At 39.1% G+C, this 19,494-nt stretch overlaps 1 protein-coding gene across 1 annotated transcript in view; it reads right to left on the bottom strand.

Moving 5' to 3' along the window:
* The window catches only part of LOC117373028 (ERC protein 2-like), a 118,175-nt gene that overhangs the window by 55,879 nt on the left and 42,802 nt on the right, over window positions 1-19,494 (bottom strand). Inside the window, 4 exon segments of the mRNA XM_055223075.1 lie at window positions 1,925-2,085; window positions 6,641-6,793; window positions 10,790-10,889; window positions 17,454-17,650. Coding sequence (XP_055079050.1) covers window positions 1,925-2,085; window positions 6,641-6,793; window positions 10,790-10,889; window positions 17,454-17,650 — 611 coding nt within the window.

The following is a 19,494-nucleotide window of genomic DNA, read 5'->3' as shown; positions in this document are numbered from 1 at the left end:
AAGAGGTCAGCAATTGACGAATTATTTATTTTCTTGATTCTTTACAAAAATAGGAAATATTTATGTCTAATTCAGAATTAACAATAGTAATACATTTGTTTTTGGTGTAGTTTTTGATCTATTATTCCACATAATTCTTAAAGAAAACAGAAAGCACTGATTCCAAAAGTTGGTGGTTTTAAATCTTTCTACTCTTTCATCAGGTCATATCTTTTCATTTCCCAGGGACAATCTGGGTCAGGGTAACTTGGCCCTATTCTAAAACAGTTGTCCTCATATGAGTGATTGCATGTGAGTCTGGATACATTCTAGATCTTTGTGGCTTGTTCAAATGTAAGTCATGAAGCTTCGGCCCTTGAGCGATTCAACAGTCCTTTAATCCTCATCACTGCTGACCCTGAACCTCAGGCTCTGACCTCTCTGTACATACAGAGTCCAAAGCCCAGGGGACCACACACAGGCCGTGCCCGCTCTGCCCCCTGTATTAGTTCTGTAGACAGTGGAGACCTCCATTCAGGGCACAAAGGAGAGTCATATTGACTTGTTGCTATGTATGTCAACCAACCATCACAAGGACTAGCCTATTTTCCAAGCTAATGGCAATATAATCATGATTTACAGGCAGACATGGAAAGTAATTTGACTCTGGACATTTTATTAATTACAAATTTGGAGAGAATGTATTTTTAGGTGCAGATTTAAAACGTGTATATTTATGTACTTTGAGAGAGTAAAATGTTTTGGGGGGATTGGATTCTGGGTGTGAAAGTATTGTTACTAATGATGGCTGTTGGAGAATAAATGAAATAGGCAGAGAGTGTAAAAAGAGGCAGCACAGTGGATGTCTAATGCAGGAAGAGTTTATTTCCCATCACTACGGGATCCGGAGACTTGACATTGCGGTGTAGTCCTTGTGAGACGGGCTATGCTTCTGATGTAGGGAGTATTATAACCTCTGATGACACAAGCCACAAAAAAGGGCTGAGTTGGCAGAGTCTTTGGCACAGCAGTGCAATTTCCCAGTAACAAATAATGAAGTAGTAGTACTGGCAATTACAATATCTAATCCTTGAGCAACAAGTGTAAGCTTTTGTACAGTACATTTCCGCATTAACACTGTTCATATTAAATACATATATTCAGTAAACCCTACATCTAAATTGAAACAGACTTGCCGAACATCTGACTCACACAGCTCTACATGCAGACACACAGGTGGCTTTTTACTGTAGTACTAAACACATAGGCGAGCGCAGTACTTTTGTGTTAGAGGGGCCTGCGGGGCACACTGGCGCAGAATAAAGTTGTGTTTTCAATATATGTGCCAGGCTGCTCTTTTGTACTGTTCTGAGTAGCTGACATTAAAGGCATTTCTTAGCAGCACATGACAACCAGATATGTGCCTCCATGCTCCTTCAATCAAAGCGCTCAAAGCAAACACATATGTAGCGCTCCACTGACAGATCACTGAACTCGCTCACACATTCAAACATTCCCACCAAACCACATGCTTTTTGGACTTGTCCGCAGAAAAGAATAGACTTGGACATATTTTCAATCCTTCTGTTGTAGCTACACCACCTGTCCTCAATAAATGTAACTTTTCATAAGACAGCTATATATGACAGCTAATTCAGCTTCAAAACACACCTCAGTCCTGATGTCTTTATAGACAGAGAGGCACATGTTATCAGGTGAGTGGATACAAATGCCTAATGTTGTGGTACAGCTAAAACGCTACAGGATATAACGCTCTGTAGGGCAATGCATCTGGTGTGCAACTTGTGTGGCTTGTGTCAATGTGTTTAGTATTTGCAAAAATGGAAAGGATTTCTGTGAGAGATGGAGGCGAGTGAGTTGGGAGTGTTTAGAGTTTTAAAAGAATGAATGCAAGTGCGTATAGAAGGTTTGAATTGTGACTAACTTCATTTCCAGGATTTCTTCCAGTTGTTTCCTTCGTTCTTGGCGTAGGTTGTTGAGATGACCGTCCCTCTCGTGTAAGGACTGCTGAGTGGTGGACAGGCGCATCTTGGTGGCATCAAGCTCCTCACGGGTCTTCTCCAAGGCCCTCATCAACTCCTCCAACTGGCCAAAAGAGAATGAGTAATACGTAAAATATATCTCTCGCTAACCAACTGGTAAGTTGTATGTTAGCTAGGGGTAATTCAGGTGGTATTTAAGGACTTATTATTGCATATTAAGATTAGATTAGTTAGTAGGAGTACGTAATTTGTGAAAAATGTTAATGGTAAATACAGTTATACAGATTAAAAATTAATATGTACTTTCTAAATAGTAACACAGATCTAATTAAGAACTTAGTGTACCTATTATTATGTTAGCCAATATGTTGATACTCCATAAACCAAAGTCTTACCAGATGTTTATTTCAAGCAAAACATATTTTTTCTATCATTTGGTAACTGCAATGAAGATACATATTATTAACTAACGTCTGTGTTGTAACAACTCCAATGTTATTATTTTTTTCCTCCTGACATTGGTTTGAGTACACACGCAGCATAATGTAGATCCAAAAAGCAGTTTGATTCTTACAAAACTGTCAAAAAAACTCATAGTGATGGGCAGCTAAGATTTTGACGTGGAATCAGATGAAAGTCTTTTTGAAAGAATTCTGGACGAGTAAGCTAGAAAAGTTTACAATTTTTTTGTTTGCAGTATATAGTCGTATTATTTTTCACCTAACTAAATGGCTTAGAGCTACAAAGTGGAAAAAAGTGATGAAACACACATCTTCTGAGCATAATATTCAGTCCTTATTTTCCAGTCCTAATGCTCCCCTGTCTATTGGTCTATTTGAAAACAGGTTAGAATTGGGCCCAATCTCTAAATTACACCTCTCCCCTCCTCATGAGCTCAGATGCCCTGCAGCCGTTCTGCCCTGTGTCCAACCTACCCCACCGTAAGATCCCACAAACAGGATGTGACCTCAGGGGGTCATTATCACAAGACAGGAAGTGGATAATTGTCTGAAAACAAAGATTTCACAAATAGAAGGTACAAGGGAGGTCCACGAAAGCAGTAGAACACTTGAAAGTAACAAAATTACAGGCCAGTTTGCAAAGTAAGTGTCAATGCGTTACCCTATGTGGTGTTGTTAAATGCATGATAAAAGCAAAAGTGCAAACATACAAAATGGCAGTGGGAAAGCGCTCCATGGGGTAAAGGATGGAAAAATCCTTGGGTTTTTTTTATGAAGCGGCCAAATTGTTCACACATTTTCAGGATGCTCTATGTCTAGGTGTGTTCCACAGATGTCAGATAATGTTTTTCAGTAACTCTTCATGAATATCACACATGAGCTGAGAAAAGAGGGCCTGCAAGCCAGAGGTGGTAGTGGTTTCCCCAATGCTTAGTCAAAAAAGTACAGGGACTATAATAGGCGGTCTAATTAAAAGGTTAAAAAAGAGGGACATTTCAATTTTTACTATGACCTATATCTCCTTTCATGACCTGCTTATATTCACAATCATAATGCCATAGCAATTAACACTCAAACAACTAAATATTATGTCTTTTGAATGGTGAAAAGTGCTCAAAATGTCACATATAACCAGAAGCCGAAACCCAGGAATACTATCTTGAGTAATATAGTCCCACTACTGCCAGAAACATGGAAACAGGTCAAATAAATGTAAAATTATGGGAAAGTGACCCTCAGTCAGAAGTTCACTGGTAATATAAGAGTACATTCATTCCAAAGAAATACAGTCTATATCCTTACCAAAACTGACCTAAAAGTATCCAAATACTTCTATGGCTAATCTAAACACAGCTGTCTATGGTCATACTACTTCTTATACTTTCAGGCTTCTTCTAGCCATAAAGGAATTAAAAGGGATTTGAAAAAGTCAAAGGGCATTCACACATAACTCTTATTACACCTCACGTCCATCAATCCAGACCCCAGTCGCCCTTGTGCCCTCTTAGCCCACCAGCTAACCAGGCTAACCATCACATCACGATCACACCATTAATAGGGAATACAATGCACTTTAGTGAAATTAGGGACCTAATCAGCTTAGCATCCAGCCTGTGCGTGCTAATTTAGCTCAACTTCAAGGCAAAGTCCCCCAGCCAGGCTAAGGCTCGCAAAGACAAGCCCAAAGCCCCTTTAGACGCTAAGCTGATTGAGGGCTCAGAGGTAAGGGCCAAATCCTTCTTGTCCATTAGCGTTGGCGTTGCTGGTTCAAAGGGCTTGTACAAATGCCATAAAGAGACTAGAGAGACATTGAAATAATAAAATGCAAAATGGCAATATCCAGACCAAGTTAGAAAAACGAGCAAGGAAGAAATAGCTGTTTTTAGAAATATGGAACGACTGCTGTAATCCATACATTTTCTGAAGAATTGTGTTTGGCCAGAGTTATGAGGAGTCAGTGAAGAAAAAAATCTGTGGGCGATACAACAGAATAGGCAAGGGAGATTTCTACTTTTGAGTCCTGGTTTTAGCAATGTGGCATAAATAACTTGGTCGTTGTGGTTTACTGCATATGGAAAATGGTCACTACTTGTTTAGTTACAGCAAGACATGCCAAATATACCAATTTTGTTTCTTGGATTAAAAAAATAAAATAAACAAATACAAACATCAGCTTACAAAGGATCACAAGGAATTACCTATTTGCACTTCAGACACAAACAGACAAGACGTTGAAGAAGCCGATTTCTCAGGAAAGTCTATATAAGGACTTTCAAACAAGCGAAGGAAAAACTAAGAGGATGGGGTTGTGAAGAAAAGTGACCTCGGGCATTACCCATGCTCCATTTCAGCAGGTCAGGCTGATGGAAGACTTTCAGCGCATTACACATCATGAGACTGATTACTCTGAGACGGAGGGGGAAAAATGGAAATCAAGAGGGAGGGGGGGCGGGGAGAGTGAGGGAGGAGGGAATATGTGAGAATGCGAATCTGGCAGGGCGCTCTGAAAGCCTGCCAGGATCAGGTGATGTTTCAGCTTCTTCAACTCATTTTCCAAAGTCCTTCAGAGGCAAGGACGCAGATGACTGACAGCCGTGTAAGTGCGCGGTAATGGCATGTCGACTGGAGCTCCCTCTTCAGTTGGTGATGTCACAGGTCTCTCCATGTCGAGTGCGTTGACAGGCAGCACCTTGTCAGGGAGCATCACAGGGACAGAGCAGCTGAAAGTGCAGGGGCAAAACCGGTGACTCCTAAGTGTCGACACGGTGACGGCAAGTCCTCTCAAGCTCAATATGCCTCAAGTGGAGTCGCTGAGTTTCAAAGTGGAGGGAATGAAAAGGGTGTTAGGGTCAGGAAGTGGGGACAGGTTAATGCATACTTGATTATTAGGCTAGCAAAGGGTATTTCAGGGATTTCCCAAGTTCAGTGCAATTTAGGATATGATGTTACTTCTTTAAAATCATTATTCCAAGCTATATTGGGGATCCCTTATCATTGTATTTACATTGATTCATGCATGTTTGAGTAATATTGCATTGTCCAAGATTTGAGTCTCAGAACATCCCCTCACTTCCCTAGGGTTAGACTAACTTAACTTCCAATTATTCCAAAAACTGTAGGTTCCAGTAGGGTTAAAAAAGGTCATGTATTGTTTAAAAAATAAAACAAAAACTCTGCTGCTTGCTATGATGAAATGCAAATATGAAAAGGCAGGGCCGATTAGTTCTGCATTTTTTAACAGGAAGTCAATAGTCCCATTTCTGTTAGTTGTTACAAATCATTATTGTTTTAAAGATGTATATTTTAAACAGTAAGACGATGTAAGAAGCATTGTCCGGAATACTTAATGACATAAATGGGTCAAGGCCACATTTGGATCATCACGACTTCAAACTATAATAATACAGTTGTTGACTAAACATTTCGTGCAAAAAAACATTTTAAAAACATGTATGTTGACTAAAGGAGCAAGGGTAAGGCTGTCTGTCTTTCCAGTTATGTCCAGCCAAGCCATGATCTACTCTCCTCATCTGTTCAATTTTCCACTACAGGCTTCAGTTGCGAGGCAGGCGTATGTGCAAATAACCGGGAGCATATGTACTGTATGTATGTTAAAGCCATACAGCTACAGTTCTGCCTGAAAAACCACTGATTACTCTCATGTTACTTGTGGCAATCATAAGCAATGCAAGGTCATTCTCATTCAAATGCACACTCACACCAAGAGGAAACGGACTCCCCTTCACTTTCAGTCTTTCCCACCACCTACACACCTATGCTGCATTTAAGGCATGACCACTGGGAAAATGTATATTTGACTTCTAATGAAATATCTCTTTTCAAGCTAATTATTGTATTTAATAGCTAATTTGAGGTGGCTTATTGTTCACTGTCATCTAATGGCTCGATGAACGTATGCATTGCAGTTTACCGTTATTCCTAACTATTCAATTCACACTATTTAATTTAAATTTGAAGCAATGATGTTTAGATTGAGAGCAGAATTCAAATCGCCAACCTTCAAATCAACAAACACTGTACCAACTGACCTACTGTCCATACTTTCAACAATACAGTGTGGACTTATGCCATATTAAAATAAGCTACCATTTCTCATCTTTAATTGTAATATATATAGTTGTGTAGTAGATTACAATACATCTATTTAGAACGTCCTGTGTGTTTCATGGGGTCAACCTGTCTTTGAGCCTGAACTCGTGCGGTCTCCTCCTGTGCCCACAACGCCTCTCTATGTGCAGACGTTTTCATGCTGTCCCTCAGTGCCTTCTCCAACTCCCCAATCCGCTCGGCCGTCTCCCGCATTGCATCCTGGGAAGTCGAGGAAGTAAGCTGAGGAAAATAGGTGAGACCATAGCCAGGAGAGGAAGAGGAGCAAAGCAGTGAAGGCCAAAGAAAGAGAGTGTTTGTCTTTGAGTATGGCTTAGTGGTTAAATGTTAGTCAACTTGTTAAGATGTATTTAATTCTCATAATTTAATTTAATAACACCAGTCCTTATAGGCTAACCTTCACAGAGAAGCTCAGGTAACCTCTTTAAACTTTCAAACATGGTATTACCACAGTGACCAGGGACAAAGCAACAATAAGAACTTTGAACAAGTAGCAAACCAGGAACCCTCTGGTCCCAGGGTAGGGTGCATTCCAACTAGGTCCCTTACTGCTGCTACAATATTTAAAGAACAAATGAATCTAACTCCTCACTGTGCACTAACAAGCACACAGACAACTATGCAGGTGTAATTTAACTTGGTTTAAACTAGGACAAAACTGGAACAATGATCTAACCCTATTATTTAGGAGTAAGACCCCACCTATAAAGGCAAGTTAACAACAAACACAACTGACTTGACATAACAAAGTTGAGTAGCAGAAGTCCTCCCTACAACCAATGGGACATGCACCACAGCTTGCAACCCACTAAACTAAACAATTAGCACTTCCCTCCCTGCTAGACATTGAGAGCGGCGCTGTCTAAGTAGCGTGACCTTTGTTACATCCCTGTGAGCCTGTATGGGCAGAGACAGAGTGTGTGTGGCCCACAGTGAGGGCTGGGAAAAGGATAGTTCTCCTCACTGGGTGATGGAACTGTGAAAGAAAACACTGGGTAGAAATAATAAACCTCCAGTTGTCTGTGTGTTCGCCATAACCCCCCATCACTTACTGAGGCAAGTTCACACGTTAGCACTTCTTTGACAGCAGTGCCCACTGCAGAAATGTGACGATGGAGTATTTAAATAAAAACTATTTACATTTTATTCGTAGGGTGAACTGATGTTTTTCTACACTCTATTTTGAATGTACCTTTGATAATAGTTATTTCACTATGACACAAAATGTGTATATTATTTACACTATCTATCGGATATATGGAAATGAGAAAACATTTTGTTGGTTTGTCGAGTTTTAAAAATTAACAATTATGAATTATTATTGACCATATTTCATAATACAGTAATATAGTGCACTATCTATTACATGTTATGCTAATTGCTTATAAAGTCCCAGTGTTCTAATATTTATGTGAGTTTTCTTTTGCGTTTGATGACCATAAAAATGTACATTATATCAAGAGGATCTGATATCATAACAGTCAAATCGAAGATATTAATTGTATTCTATTCTAGTGTTAAATGATCTGTGGTTGTGGTTGGTTGGTTGATTTAGTAATAAGAATATACCATAAGCAATCATGAATACCTAGCGTAATATAAGTACAAAATAAGTACAAAAGTACAAAGATGAGTGATATTGACTAAAAAATACTTGTGTCTAGGCACAGCTCAAGGTGAGCGACAATGTGCCGCACACACTCACAGAGGCAGCCTGTGTACTTCACCGCTCCACATGGGTAATTGGACGTGGCATATGAGCAGTAATTCGATGCACCAGAATCAACAACATCACCAAACACACACGCGACTACACTGATGCATACGCCCAGGCTCCCTGCTGACACAGGTCTGCCACAGCTGGACCCTGAGTGAAATCTAAGACCCTGTCTGTCTACAAAGTTCAGATGAAAATGCGTATGGGGTCTGTGCAGTCAATAAGAGCATCTTCAAAGTCAGTGCGTGAACAACTGGGGAAAAAAAGTACATTTTGTGTTTAAGATCTGACAATGTAAGAATTTTTAACAATCTTATTGTCTGCATTTCCCTAAGGGAAGATCATACTACAGTGCCTGGGGACACTTCTTCAGCTCTGAAATTAGGATCAGTCAGGACTACCTAGCTGAAAGTTTAGGTTGTTTTAGGTTCTCTATCAAAGTAATCTCTAGTTTCTCATGATGAGGATATTGCACAAAGCAAAATATAGTGCAGCCCTAGTGTGATATGGCTTTCTGCACGGATGGGAGGAAAGTGCAAACAGCAACGCTCTGATAAACAGATAGAGAGCAGTGAAAAATGTAAAGATAATCGCCTGTGCAGCAGCAATCATCACCTAATGCCTTTGGGAAGGGTCATTATGAAGTCTGGCCTTCCTGGTTTGATGGAGGGATTATAATTACTAAAATAAATGAGCGAGAGTGAGAATATGCATATTTCCAGCAGCTGTGTGCTGACAATCCAAAGCCTTGCACACTGTACTCTTCCTATATTACAAAAGGTACACATGAGGAAAATAAGTTTTAGTATGTGATACTGTACGGTTTAAAAACAGTTATTAAAACATTACATAGCATTGAGCGGCATTTGATTAGCATTTCTTCAACAGATTAAATGCATTTGTACTTATAACCAATAGTGGAGAGGTATAGAACAATGCCAATAATGCAATTAAAGAAGTGGCTCCTTGATACCGAAAGAATATGCTTTATCTTATCTTTTTTAACATAAACACACAGAGGGAGGGAGAGGGATTTTGTAGATAAAATCAAACTGAACTAAAAACAATAAACGGGGTCGGCGTGAATGTTTGAAGTGAGCATTTCCGAAGCGAGCTGTTTCTATGTTTGGGAAGTGCAGCGTGGCGCGATGGAGACGATCAAACAAAGAGATGCTATCATTATATCCCACATAAACTCTCTGGAAGGAGAGCAGAGGAGCGGACATGTTTGTTTGTGTTTATGCTCAGAGTGTGCATGTTCCCGATCGACACAAAGATACAACTTGAGATGGAAAGGAAGAGATGGCTGACTGGAACTAATCTGCTGCATACAGGAACAGGTTTTCTATAAACTTTTTTAAATTTTCTTTTTAGTGGATTCCAAATTGTATTCCTAAATAAACAAGCATGACAGTCTACAAAACATATCTTGTAACATTATGTGCACAAATTGCATCACCAGTGTTCCTCACATGGATAATTTTTAACAATACTGACCACTGCAGACCGAGAGCACCTTAAGAAATGCTCTGACCCTATCTAGTCATCAACTTGGCTCTTGGAGAAGCTTCTCAGTTCAACTTACTTTTTTCATCTCCCTAATGCATGAACTTTAAGGACATATTGTTCACCGTCTGCTTAATAGTGCTTATTACACCCACTGACAGGTGCCACTGTGAAAACATACTCAGTGGTGTTCTTAATGTTATTCCTGTATATCAGCTTTTGCCTCAAAGGACCTTGAATCTTGTTCCAAAGCTCATATAACACTTGACTTAAAATTGAAGACCATATGTTTTAACAGCACTATTTCCTTGTGTCAATATTTTACAAGAGGTGAAATACATACCCCAAATAACACTTTTCCACCTCTCTCTAAAATACCTTTCCTTAACAGACAACATCCATCACTCTATATCAGTCTATCACTCCACTTTACAAGTCTCTCAGCGACTTTAATTCTTCCCTGTTTTAGTAATATACTGTAAATGTGTTCTGCCCAGACACGGTTTAATACAGGAATCGGATGTAGGATGTTGCCTGCCAGCGTTCACAGAAATAACAAAATTGTACGGAGAGGGAGGGATAGAGAGAGAGAGAGAGGCTCGCACTTCATTTGGCAGAGGGATACAGAGAAGTGTACTCTACTTCATCGGCCTCGTGGGGAAACCCTGGCAGGGCTACATTCTGCATATTAACACTACTGCACTCATAGGCCTGATACATGTGTACAGAGGAGCAAGCAGCCTCCACTACTGCTGACACTCATGACACTCTGTACACAACCCTACAAATTATATCACTTGATGCTGGATATCAAAAATTGATCTTCGACATTACCGACATGGCTAAATTCAGTAATGTGGGATCCCTGGAGGTCTTTTACTCCTGGCGAGGATGTTGCTAGACTAAATACCTGTCTTTTTCATTTAACTTGTAGTAAATAAGTATGGCATGACACATGAAATGCAAAAAGTACAAGAACAACCTAATACACTAACCTGTGATAAAGAATGTGGGTGTGCGTGTCCGTCTGGCACCGCATCCCTTCTCATCTCAGCTGGGATACTCTGCTTCTGGATGTTGGGAGATCTGATTTGCCTTTAGAGGAAGCACAAGAGTAAAATGATCAAACCTTAATCCATCGCCCATAGCAATTTGAGATATATAAGAGTTAAAGGTACAATATGTAACTTTCTGAGGGTGGCATGTTAACTGCATGACTCCATGGAAATAGAAAGTTAAAACCATACATCGAAACACACTTCCCGATGGGCATAGGTACGTTTTATATCATACTATGGCAGATTATAGCCAAAGGAAAACAATTTCCATGGAAACACGTAAGAAGAGCCACTCCTCGATGCCAAATAAGAGTCAGGTTTGTGGAGAACTCACCTTTAGAATTTTTCAGTGCAACAAACAAAAACAAAATGAAAAAAAAAAAAAAAAACACATGCTTTTATTTTGGTTTACGTTTTGGCTAGAAAGTTACATACTGTGGCTTGAAATAAGAGAATTGTGGGTTAACCTAAATTTGCAGCACAATGAAACACATTTAGTGTCCATTGCATTAAATATAGTTAGGTTAGGTATGTTGGGTGGTTCACTGGTGAGGTAGAGAGTGCATGTCTAGTATCAGTGACAGAGAAGACCAGGACAAGTCCAGACATGGCCCAAGCTGGTGAGACACCGCTGTGTAAATCATTCAACATAACACAAACAGATGCAGACACAAGCACATGCAAGTATAATGACACACTGCAGTGCAATAGAAATGAAAGGCGAGAAACACTGAAATGACACTACATTACTTCAGTTTTCTGACAGCGTGCGTGCTCTGTGGAGGCACTGATTATACTGCTCCTTCAAATACTCAAGTCAGTAGCAATTGTTTGCAGTTTTAGAAATGCAAGACTTCCTAACCATTACTAAATGTATAAGTGCGCACTTGGAGTTAGAGTTCATGAGTTGGGTTAATGGGGGAAACTGGAGTGCCCAGAAGAAACCCACTAAGACACAAGGAGAAACATGCCAGCTCCTCTCTGGCCCTCGTGCCACTACTTATCTGCTGTATTTAATGTATTGTTTGTTGTGTGTATTTTTTAAGAGCAGACTAGTAGGCCATGGAGAGTAGAAAGTGAAATCAGTGGAGGAAAGTGTGTCCATTAAAACGAGTACAATTAACAAGATGACATATATGGTACGAGGCCTAGGGCTTGCTTAGACCTGGTCAAACAGTAAATATTAAGATAACCTATAAACAGCCATAACATACACCGATACGCACCACTAAATCAGTAGCACACATGTCCACACATTCAGACCCACAAAAAGCTGAGGAAAGTGCAAAAGAGCTGACAGTGACAAATTAGTGCTTAAGAGAACCCTCCGACACTGTAAACAAGCTGAGACCACGCAGCTGCTCACCTCACCCACATTATTATTCTACATCCACACTGCACTGTTGACTCTGGGCACCTCTGACAAGACAGCCCCACATACACACAAATATCTGCTGTCACGGCCCGTAGAATACCCTATGTGTCTCTGCAACTTCCAGACTAATTTTGTTGTAAAAATAGCCAGTATGATGAATAATTAATGCATATATATATATTTAGCAGACTCATATGTATAAAGGGGCGTTTATAGACATTCCTGTTTTTTATAAGAAAAGATTAAGTAGGAGTTCTTGACTGTTGTACCAATATTTACATGCGTAATGGCGGCTACTTGAAAACCCTTCTGCTATCAGTATGTGGCTTTTAAAAATGCCTGATAACGATTATGATTTATTTGGAAAAAGTATATGTATGGGAGAGCGTCTGGGTAGCGGTGGGAACCAGGCTGTTTATACTGATCTTTGATGTTTCTGTGAATGTTTTTATTAGCTCCGAGGCATGTCCATAGAGAGCACACTTGCCATGAGGGCATATCACCTATCAGTCAGAGGCACTACTGGCACAGGTGTAAAAACCAACAGACACGCTGGTGCTTTTTGATAGATGATCCGCCCTCATCAAGCCTTCAGCACCCGCAATGAGGTAAGTGTTTTGATCAATGGAGAGGCAAATGAGGTGTGTGAGCTACAAGTATTTGAGTTTGGCCGAAAAATCGGGATGATATTTGTGATTTGTTGATTACTAAATGATTGAATTTACGAAGGGGGATATATATTTTATAGCAGTGACATTTATTAGCGAGGCAGCACGCACATGAATTCAGCCTTTAAATAGAGTGTAATAAGTAATTTTTCACGTTTCCTCTTTGGAGCGCTCCCTGTCTCTTTAGTCCAACACAAGCAACTCCGATTCAATTCTGGCTGTCAATGTGTACCTCTCGTTCGAGTGGATTCACATATTTTTGTCTCTCCACTCTTCTATTTTCTTTATCGTTTTTTTTTTTTTTGGAATATTTTCTCTGAATTATAGTTGTGTTATCTTAAAGCAAAGAGAGGTTTAACTGTAGAAAAAGAGTGCCCAACTTCAGGAAGCTGCGGTCACCTCAGGCCGCTCCCAAATCTGAATGTGGGAAAGTGTGAATATAAAGTAGGTTGTTGCTGGAACAGGTTGTGCATTCTCATTGGACTGATCAGAGTATATAAAGTTTAAAGGCATAATAACCTTTGAAGAAGTCCAGATTGTGAGTTTTTATTCCTATAAATCTTAATTCACTCATTTTTAATAAACCCACAAAACAAAAGCGATCCAACGTGGAAGGTTACGACGGAAATAAAACAGGAATGAATTGGACTAGGAATGCCTGCCTTTAAATAGTTGCTCTTTGGCAATAACATTTACTGTTTGTCCAAATTATGGACCTGCAGAAAATACTTGAAAACGTATCTTCAAATGAGAAATGAATTACCACAAAAACAAACATTTTCCATCTGATTCAATTAATTTATTTTGCTTCATTTCTGTTGCCAGCGTTTTCCATGCTATTTAGGAATAAGTCAGGAACTCTTGGCTAAACTGGGCTAAGAAAAAGACATCCATTGACAGCTATTCCATAACATGTATTCACTATGGGATTTCATGTTTTTCTATTCACCTATACAGGCACATTTTTGGCGGATGGAACGAAACAGGAAAAAAAAAATGTTCTGTGTAAATGTTTTCAAATAACTTTTACGATGACCTGAATACTTGGGTAATACCGATACTATTTTAATTTAGTTGTGCTCGCAGCGAGATGGTTGAAAACGTGTGCCTTCCCGCATCTTTCCTTTTATTTCACAAAATAATTGAAGATAATTGGCCTTGTGACCTTGTTCCAACGGTAACACTCTGATTAGAAAAGACTTTCATGTGTCTAGATACAACTCTCATATACACAAATTTAATCACTGGAAAATCCTATATGGATTTGCCAAAGATATAATGACGGGGTGTTGAACTGTTGTTACCCTGCCAATCTCAATAACAAAACTACTGTGTTTTTATTAATGTGAATATGAAGACAGAGACCACATACTTGTAGTAAGATAGAAAATGTTGTAATGTAAACTGACTGTGTTATAGAACTTTTGAAACTAGGGCCAATCTCACAGAAGCAATCAACGTGCTGTGCGTTTGAATTTAGCTCAATTTGAGCAAATCGTTCTGTTTAAAAATGATGCATTGGATTAGACAAGTTGTAAACAGCTAAAAATCCTATTGTTTAGTCAAATATACTAGTGCGTAATTGGCTCTGACTCAGCACAGTGTTCCCGTGCCAAAGAGTAGAGTCTGTAAAACGGGTAATAAATGAGGAAGGAAACGGTTGAATTCAGAGCACACAGCCAATTCAGATCCATCCTAAACCATTATAAACCACAGCTAACATATTTGGCACCCTTGATGGGGCTAAAGCTAGGTGAACGTTTTTATCAGTGTGAAGTATTTTGTCAGTAAGTACATATTGATAGCAGTTACGCAGCCATAAAACTGCATCACATGTAGCCCATTATCACTTCACCCTAATCCAAAAATCAGATAATAATTGAAAAGTATCCTGCCAGTAGTAAATACAGCAAATTAGCAGCTAGTATTTGGGCCAGTATAACACCACCTACTGTCCTGGATAGCACAAATAAAGTACAGAATTTACAGTACCTAGGCATATAAAAGCTGATGGAAAATCACATTAAACATTACGAATTAAAAGACACAAAACAAACGATTGAAGTGAGTGTTGTAAGTGAAGGAATATTTTGTATTAGGAATCTTAATAGGGTTGTTGCCTATTTAGTATTGCATGTTTATTGTCCCGGTGTGGTTGTCAAAAGTAAGAAATGTGGGAATCCAATTTAAGGCATTGTAAAGTTTTCCACTATTATACCTGGGAATGTTGTAAAGGAGCCATTAAGACTAGTGGGTTAAATAATGGTATTACAGTTATGTTGTAAGTTTTTGGAAAAGCGGTACCAGGAAAACGACAGAGCTAGCATGCTTTATATTGACATACACAACAAAAGCCAGGGCCCTGATAATATTTGCGGTCACCTCTTAAAATCTTGTGCAGAGTATTTGGAAATGCAGATCGTGCCAAAGGTGTGGAAGGATGCTGTTGTTATTCCAGCCCCGAAAATCAGTTATCCAAAAACCCTCAATGATTTCCGGCTTATAGCATTGACGTACATTGTTATGAAAACTTTTGAAAAATTGGCAAGAACTGAAATGATTAATAAAGTGGAACCTGATTTGGACCCCATGCAGTTTGCCTGTAGGCCAAACAGAGAGGTCGAGGATGCAACAGTCACTAATGAATCTGCGTTTTAGACACCTTGAAAGAAATGGAGCACACGCCCGACTTTTATTTGTTGATTTTTCATCTGTTTTTAATTCAACGCAGCCCCACATTTTAGCCTTGAGACTCTTACAACATTTTAACCTAAGCAGCAATCTTGTGGGCTGGATTCTGAGCTTCCAAAACTAACAAGACACAAATAGTGAGGGTGAATGATCCGTGTCTGACCAGGCTCAGTCTTCCACTGGTTCTCTACAAGGAAGTGCCCTCTCGCCACTTTTATTTATATTGTACACTGACCTATGCTGGAGCAGTAGAGTGGAGAGAACGATTCTTAAGTATGTTACATGACAGTGAGACAGTTCATGGCCCTGTGAACAGTAGACCTGTCACAATAAGACATTTTTTAAGCACAATATTTTGCTATAGAGAAATATTGTGATAAATGATAATATTGAGACTACTTTATGCCACTGACACAATAACAATAAGCCTGGATAATCCCATTAAACCATTTTTAAATAGATACGACCATTAAAAGACATAGCAGAATGAACCACGATACATACGATAAATATTGGGCCTCTAAATATATTGTTCCAGCTTTCATATATTGAACAATAAGTGGATATAGTAATTATTGTGACAGGCCTAGTTGTCAGTGAGTTCTTGGACCGCTGTGAATAGTCTTTCCTCTGGATAAACATTCTAAAGTCTGCGAGTCTGTGAACACTTGCAGATATCTTGGAACTGTCATAAACAACAAACTCACCTTTGAGCCCCATTGTGAAGCAGTGTGCAAAAAGGGCCACCTACGTTTGTTTTGCTTAAGGAAATTGTCATTCGTCCACACTGACAAAACCTTGTTAACTATGTTTTATCATTGTTTTATTGAATCTGTGTTATCCTTTTGTCTTGTTTCATGATTAGGTAACTTCTGAAGTAGCGTCTTGTAAAACCAAGCACTACAAAAGCATCTTTGTTCCAACAGTCATAAGTGCCCTGAACAAGTGATTTATTATATTTATCTTATTTATATACCCCTTTGCACATATGCTGTATTTGTATTCTTTTTTAATGTGTTGTTTCTAGTGGGGTTTTAGTTCTTAGCCTGCACTCTGCACTCTTTGTTACGTTTCCAGATGCACTTGTGTATATATGTGAATCAATGAATGAGCCGACTCATTGCCTAACAAAATGTGCCTATACTAATAAAGTAACCTTGAACTTTGAACCAAGAGAAAGGTCAGACTGACTCAGGGACATTATGTTTTAGAGCAAAAGACTTTCGAGAAGCTTATGACTTATGGATACAGTGAAGATGCAGAGGATAAGATGAAATGGAGGCAGATTATTTACAGATGAGAAACATTTAGTATAAAACTTCAGACTTACCCTGGTCTGCAAACAGGAATACACAAGAACAAATAATAACTTGTTAAAGTTGCATTGTAAAGCTTCAACTTCTACATCCAAAATGCATGAGGCCTAAGCTCAGTGAGGACTAATTCTACACTGTATTGTTCAAATATAACTCAGAGCCTATAGTAAAGACCTATTAACTTTCATAAATGGATTTCATTTTCTTGTTTATAAGTGGCATTTTAGGATTAACCATTTAAAAGATATAATGTTACATGTTGAATTGTTATTTACTATGGTAAGGGTGCAAATTTTTCATCACTCAAGCATATAATTTGAATGGAAGGTCAAAAGACGGGCATTAAAAAGCTAAAACAATGTGAAAAAAGTAAACAAATGAGCAACCTTTAAACAGCTGGGTCACTACAGGTAAATACATTTATCACTCTATACTTATAAATGAACACTAACATTTGTATTGGGCTTATTAAAATCTCCATTGGTTTAACATTAGGCTCCATAGAAATGTGTTTATCTTTATTATGATGATGATTATCTTTATTGTTTGACCCTCACCTCTCCAGGTCAGATATCTTTTTGTCCTTGAAGGATCGGTCTGTCTCTGCGTCCCTCAGAGCCGCCATGAGCCTGTCCACTTCGGCCTGGGACTTGACCGACTCCTCTCTGTAACGGGACACTTCCTGCTCCAGCAGCCTCAGACGCTCGGTGATGTCAGGGCTTCGCGATGTCCCGTTTAAACTCGGCGTCTTTGAACATGAAAGACATAAGTGGTATGTTAGACAAACATGGTCAGATCAAAGCAATTATAAATGTGAAGATGCAAACAAAACGATGGTAAGAGCATTAAAGAAGTGAAATTAAAAACTAGTAGAGGATGACAAAGACTGGTATTTGGAAACTGAAGTGACTCATGTCTGGAGAGATGAGACACTCTGTAGGGGATGTAATGTTGTTAAATGACCATCAAACAAACAAGACAACAAAGAACACTTTATTAGAGATATAAAGTGTAGGGCATGAAGCAAGTGTGTCCCATGTTGTATCATGGGACAGACTGGAACGTCTGAAAAGGTCTCATTGCCTTCTGTTTTATTTTATATCATGTTTTGTTAGTGATTAGTACAAACAATATAACTAAAAAAACTACTTTCAATTTTGTTTTGTTCAACTGTTTGTGTTGATGGTGGATACATGATAAATGAATATAAGGCCTACCTCTAGAGAAATATATATTCATAACACTCTTCATATATTTCTAGTCATTTTTAGATCAATAAAAACAATGTATGGAAAAAGTTATCTCTGCACTGATCTCACTGAGGTCATGCTGTTGGTGGTCAGAACTCGCAGAGACTGAAGCTGAGAGCTTAGATCTTACAGTCAATCAGCTGAACAAAAGGGCCAGTGTGTGTCATGTAGTAGCAGAACTAATAGTGCATCTTAGACTCAGGCTGAACACTGAAATGGCCCAGGGGTCACGTGTGAGCCTATCCCACCCAGGAGTCCACCAGGAGCGGTAAGGTAATGCTCCCTGTGGTCAGAGTCACCATTTAGCCAAAGCGTGTCCAATTTGGCTCATCCGCCCTCATCCTCTCATCACCCCACGGTCCCCACTGCTGCTTTTCTGTGGTCCACTTCCTCAGGCCATCCTTCACATCCACTATGGAGTTCACTTATTACCATTACAAAATGACTGTCTGCTCGTGCTTGTCTGTGGGATTTTATAAGGCCACCAAAAATCTCCACATTTTTCTGATGTAAAATGTTTGAAGTCAATAAAGCACTTAGAATTTTCCAAGAAAAATATCCCAAAGGAAGTATGCAACCTTAAAGTACCTTTCCCATTGTTTCTACCTAACCACTTTGTCCATATTTGTCTCATTGTGCAATGAGAGATGGTTAAATGAGAGCTCTAAGGACTATCATAAAAAGTCAGGTTAGAACAATGTATTTGCGTTTTTGTAAGTTTAGAGCAGCTTTAGTTTTATCTAGGTGTTAACAAAATTACGTACAGGTTTATGTAGTAATTTTAATAAAGTACTTTTAGTAAAGTGCAATCTTAGAATACACATTTCAAAGATACACATTACATCTAATACTATAAGCATATGCTGAAATTAAACATCTGGATTTTCTTTAATCTATCTTAAAAATGTCAGTTTTATCTATGCCATTTTGGGTTTAAACCTGTCTGCAGAAGAGTTGGAGGAAGCAGTGCTCATTTGTTCCAACATCTTGTTCAACTCTTTACATTTTCTAACATTTCTCCAGGAATAATACATCCATTTGTGCCCGACTGTACAAACGCCAAAGCCTATGTAAAATGAGGAACACCTTTCTCGATAAAACGTGCAGCTCCGCACCGCAGTACCCCCGTGCCTGGCCTCTACTCTTTCACACACATCAAAACCAATCTAAAGCTGAACAAAATACATTAAGCCTAAGTGGAGTGGAATTTGTTATGGACATTTCAGTGGAAAACACCGGTGTTACTGGAGCCGGGGTTCAAAGGTCAGCCCAATGTCCAACTGGACCTTTTTATATTATGACAGAAAATGAGAGCCTGTTCAGATACAGTTACAGTCTGCAT

Source organism: Periophthalmus magnuspinnatus, chromosome 7 (assembly GCF_009829125.3).
Source record: "Periophthalmus magnuspinnatus isolate fPerMag1 chromosome 7, fPerMag1.2.pri, whole genome shotgun sequence".
In the NCBI taxonomy this organism is placed as follows: Eukaryota; Metazoa; Chordata; class Actinopteri; order Gobiiformes; family Gobiidae; genus Periophthalmus; species Periophthalmus magnuspinnatus.
Note: the sequence above shows the minus strand (reverse complement) of the source record. Positions and strands in the feature narration are given on the sequence as shown.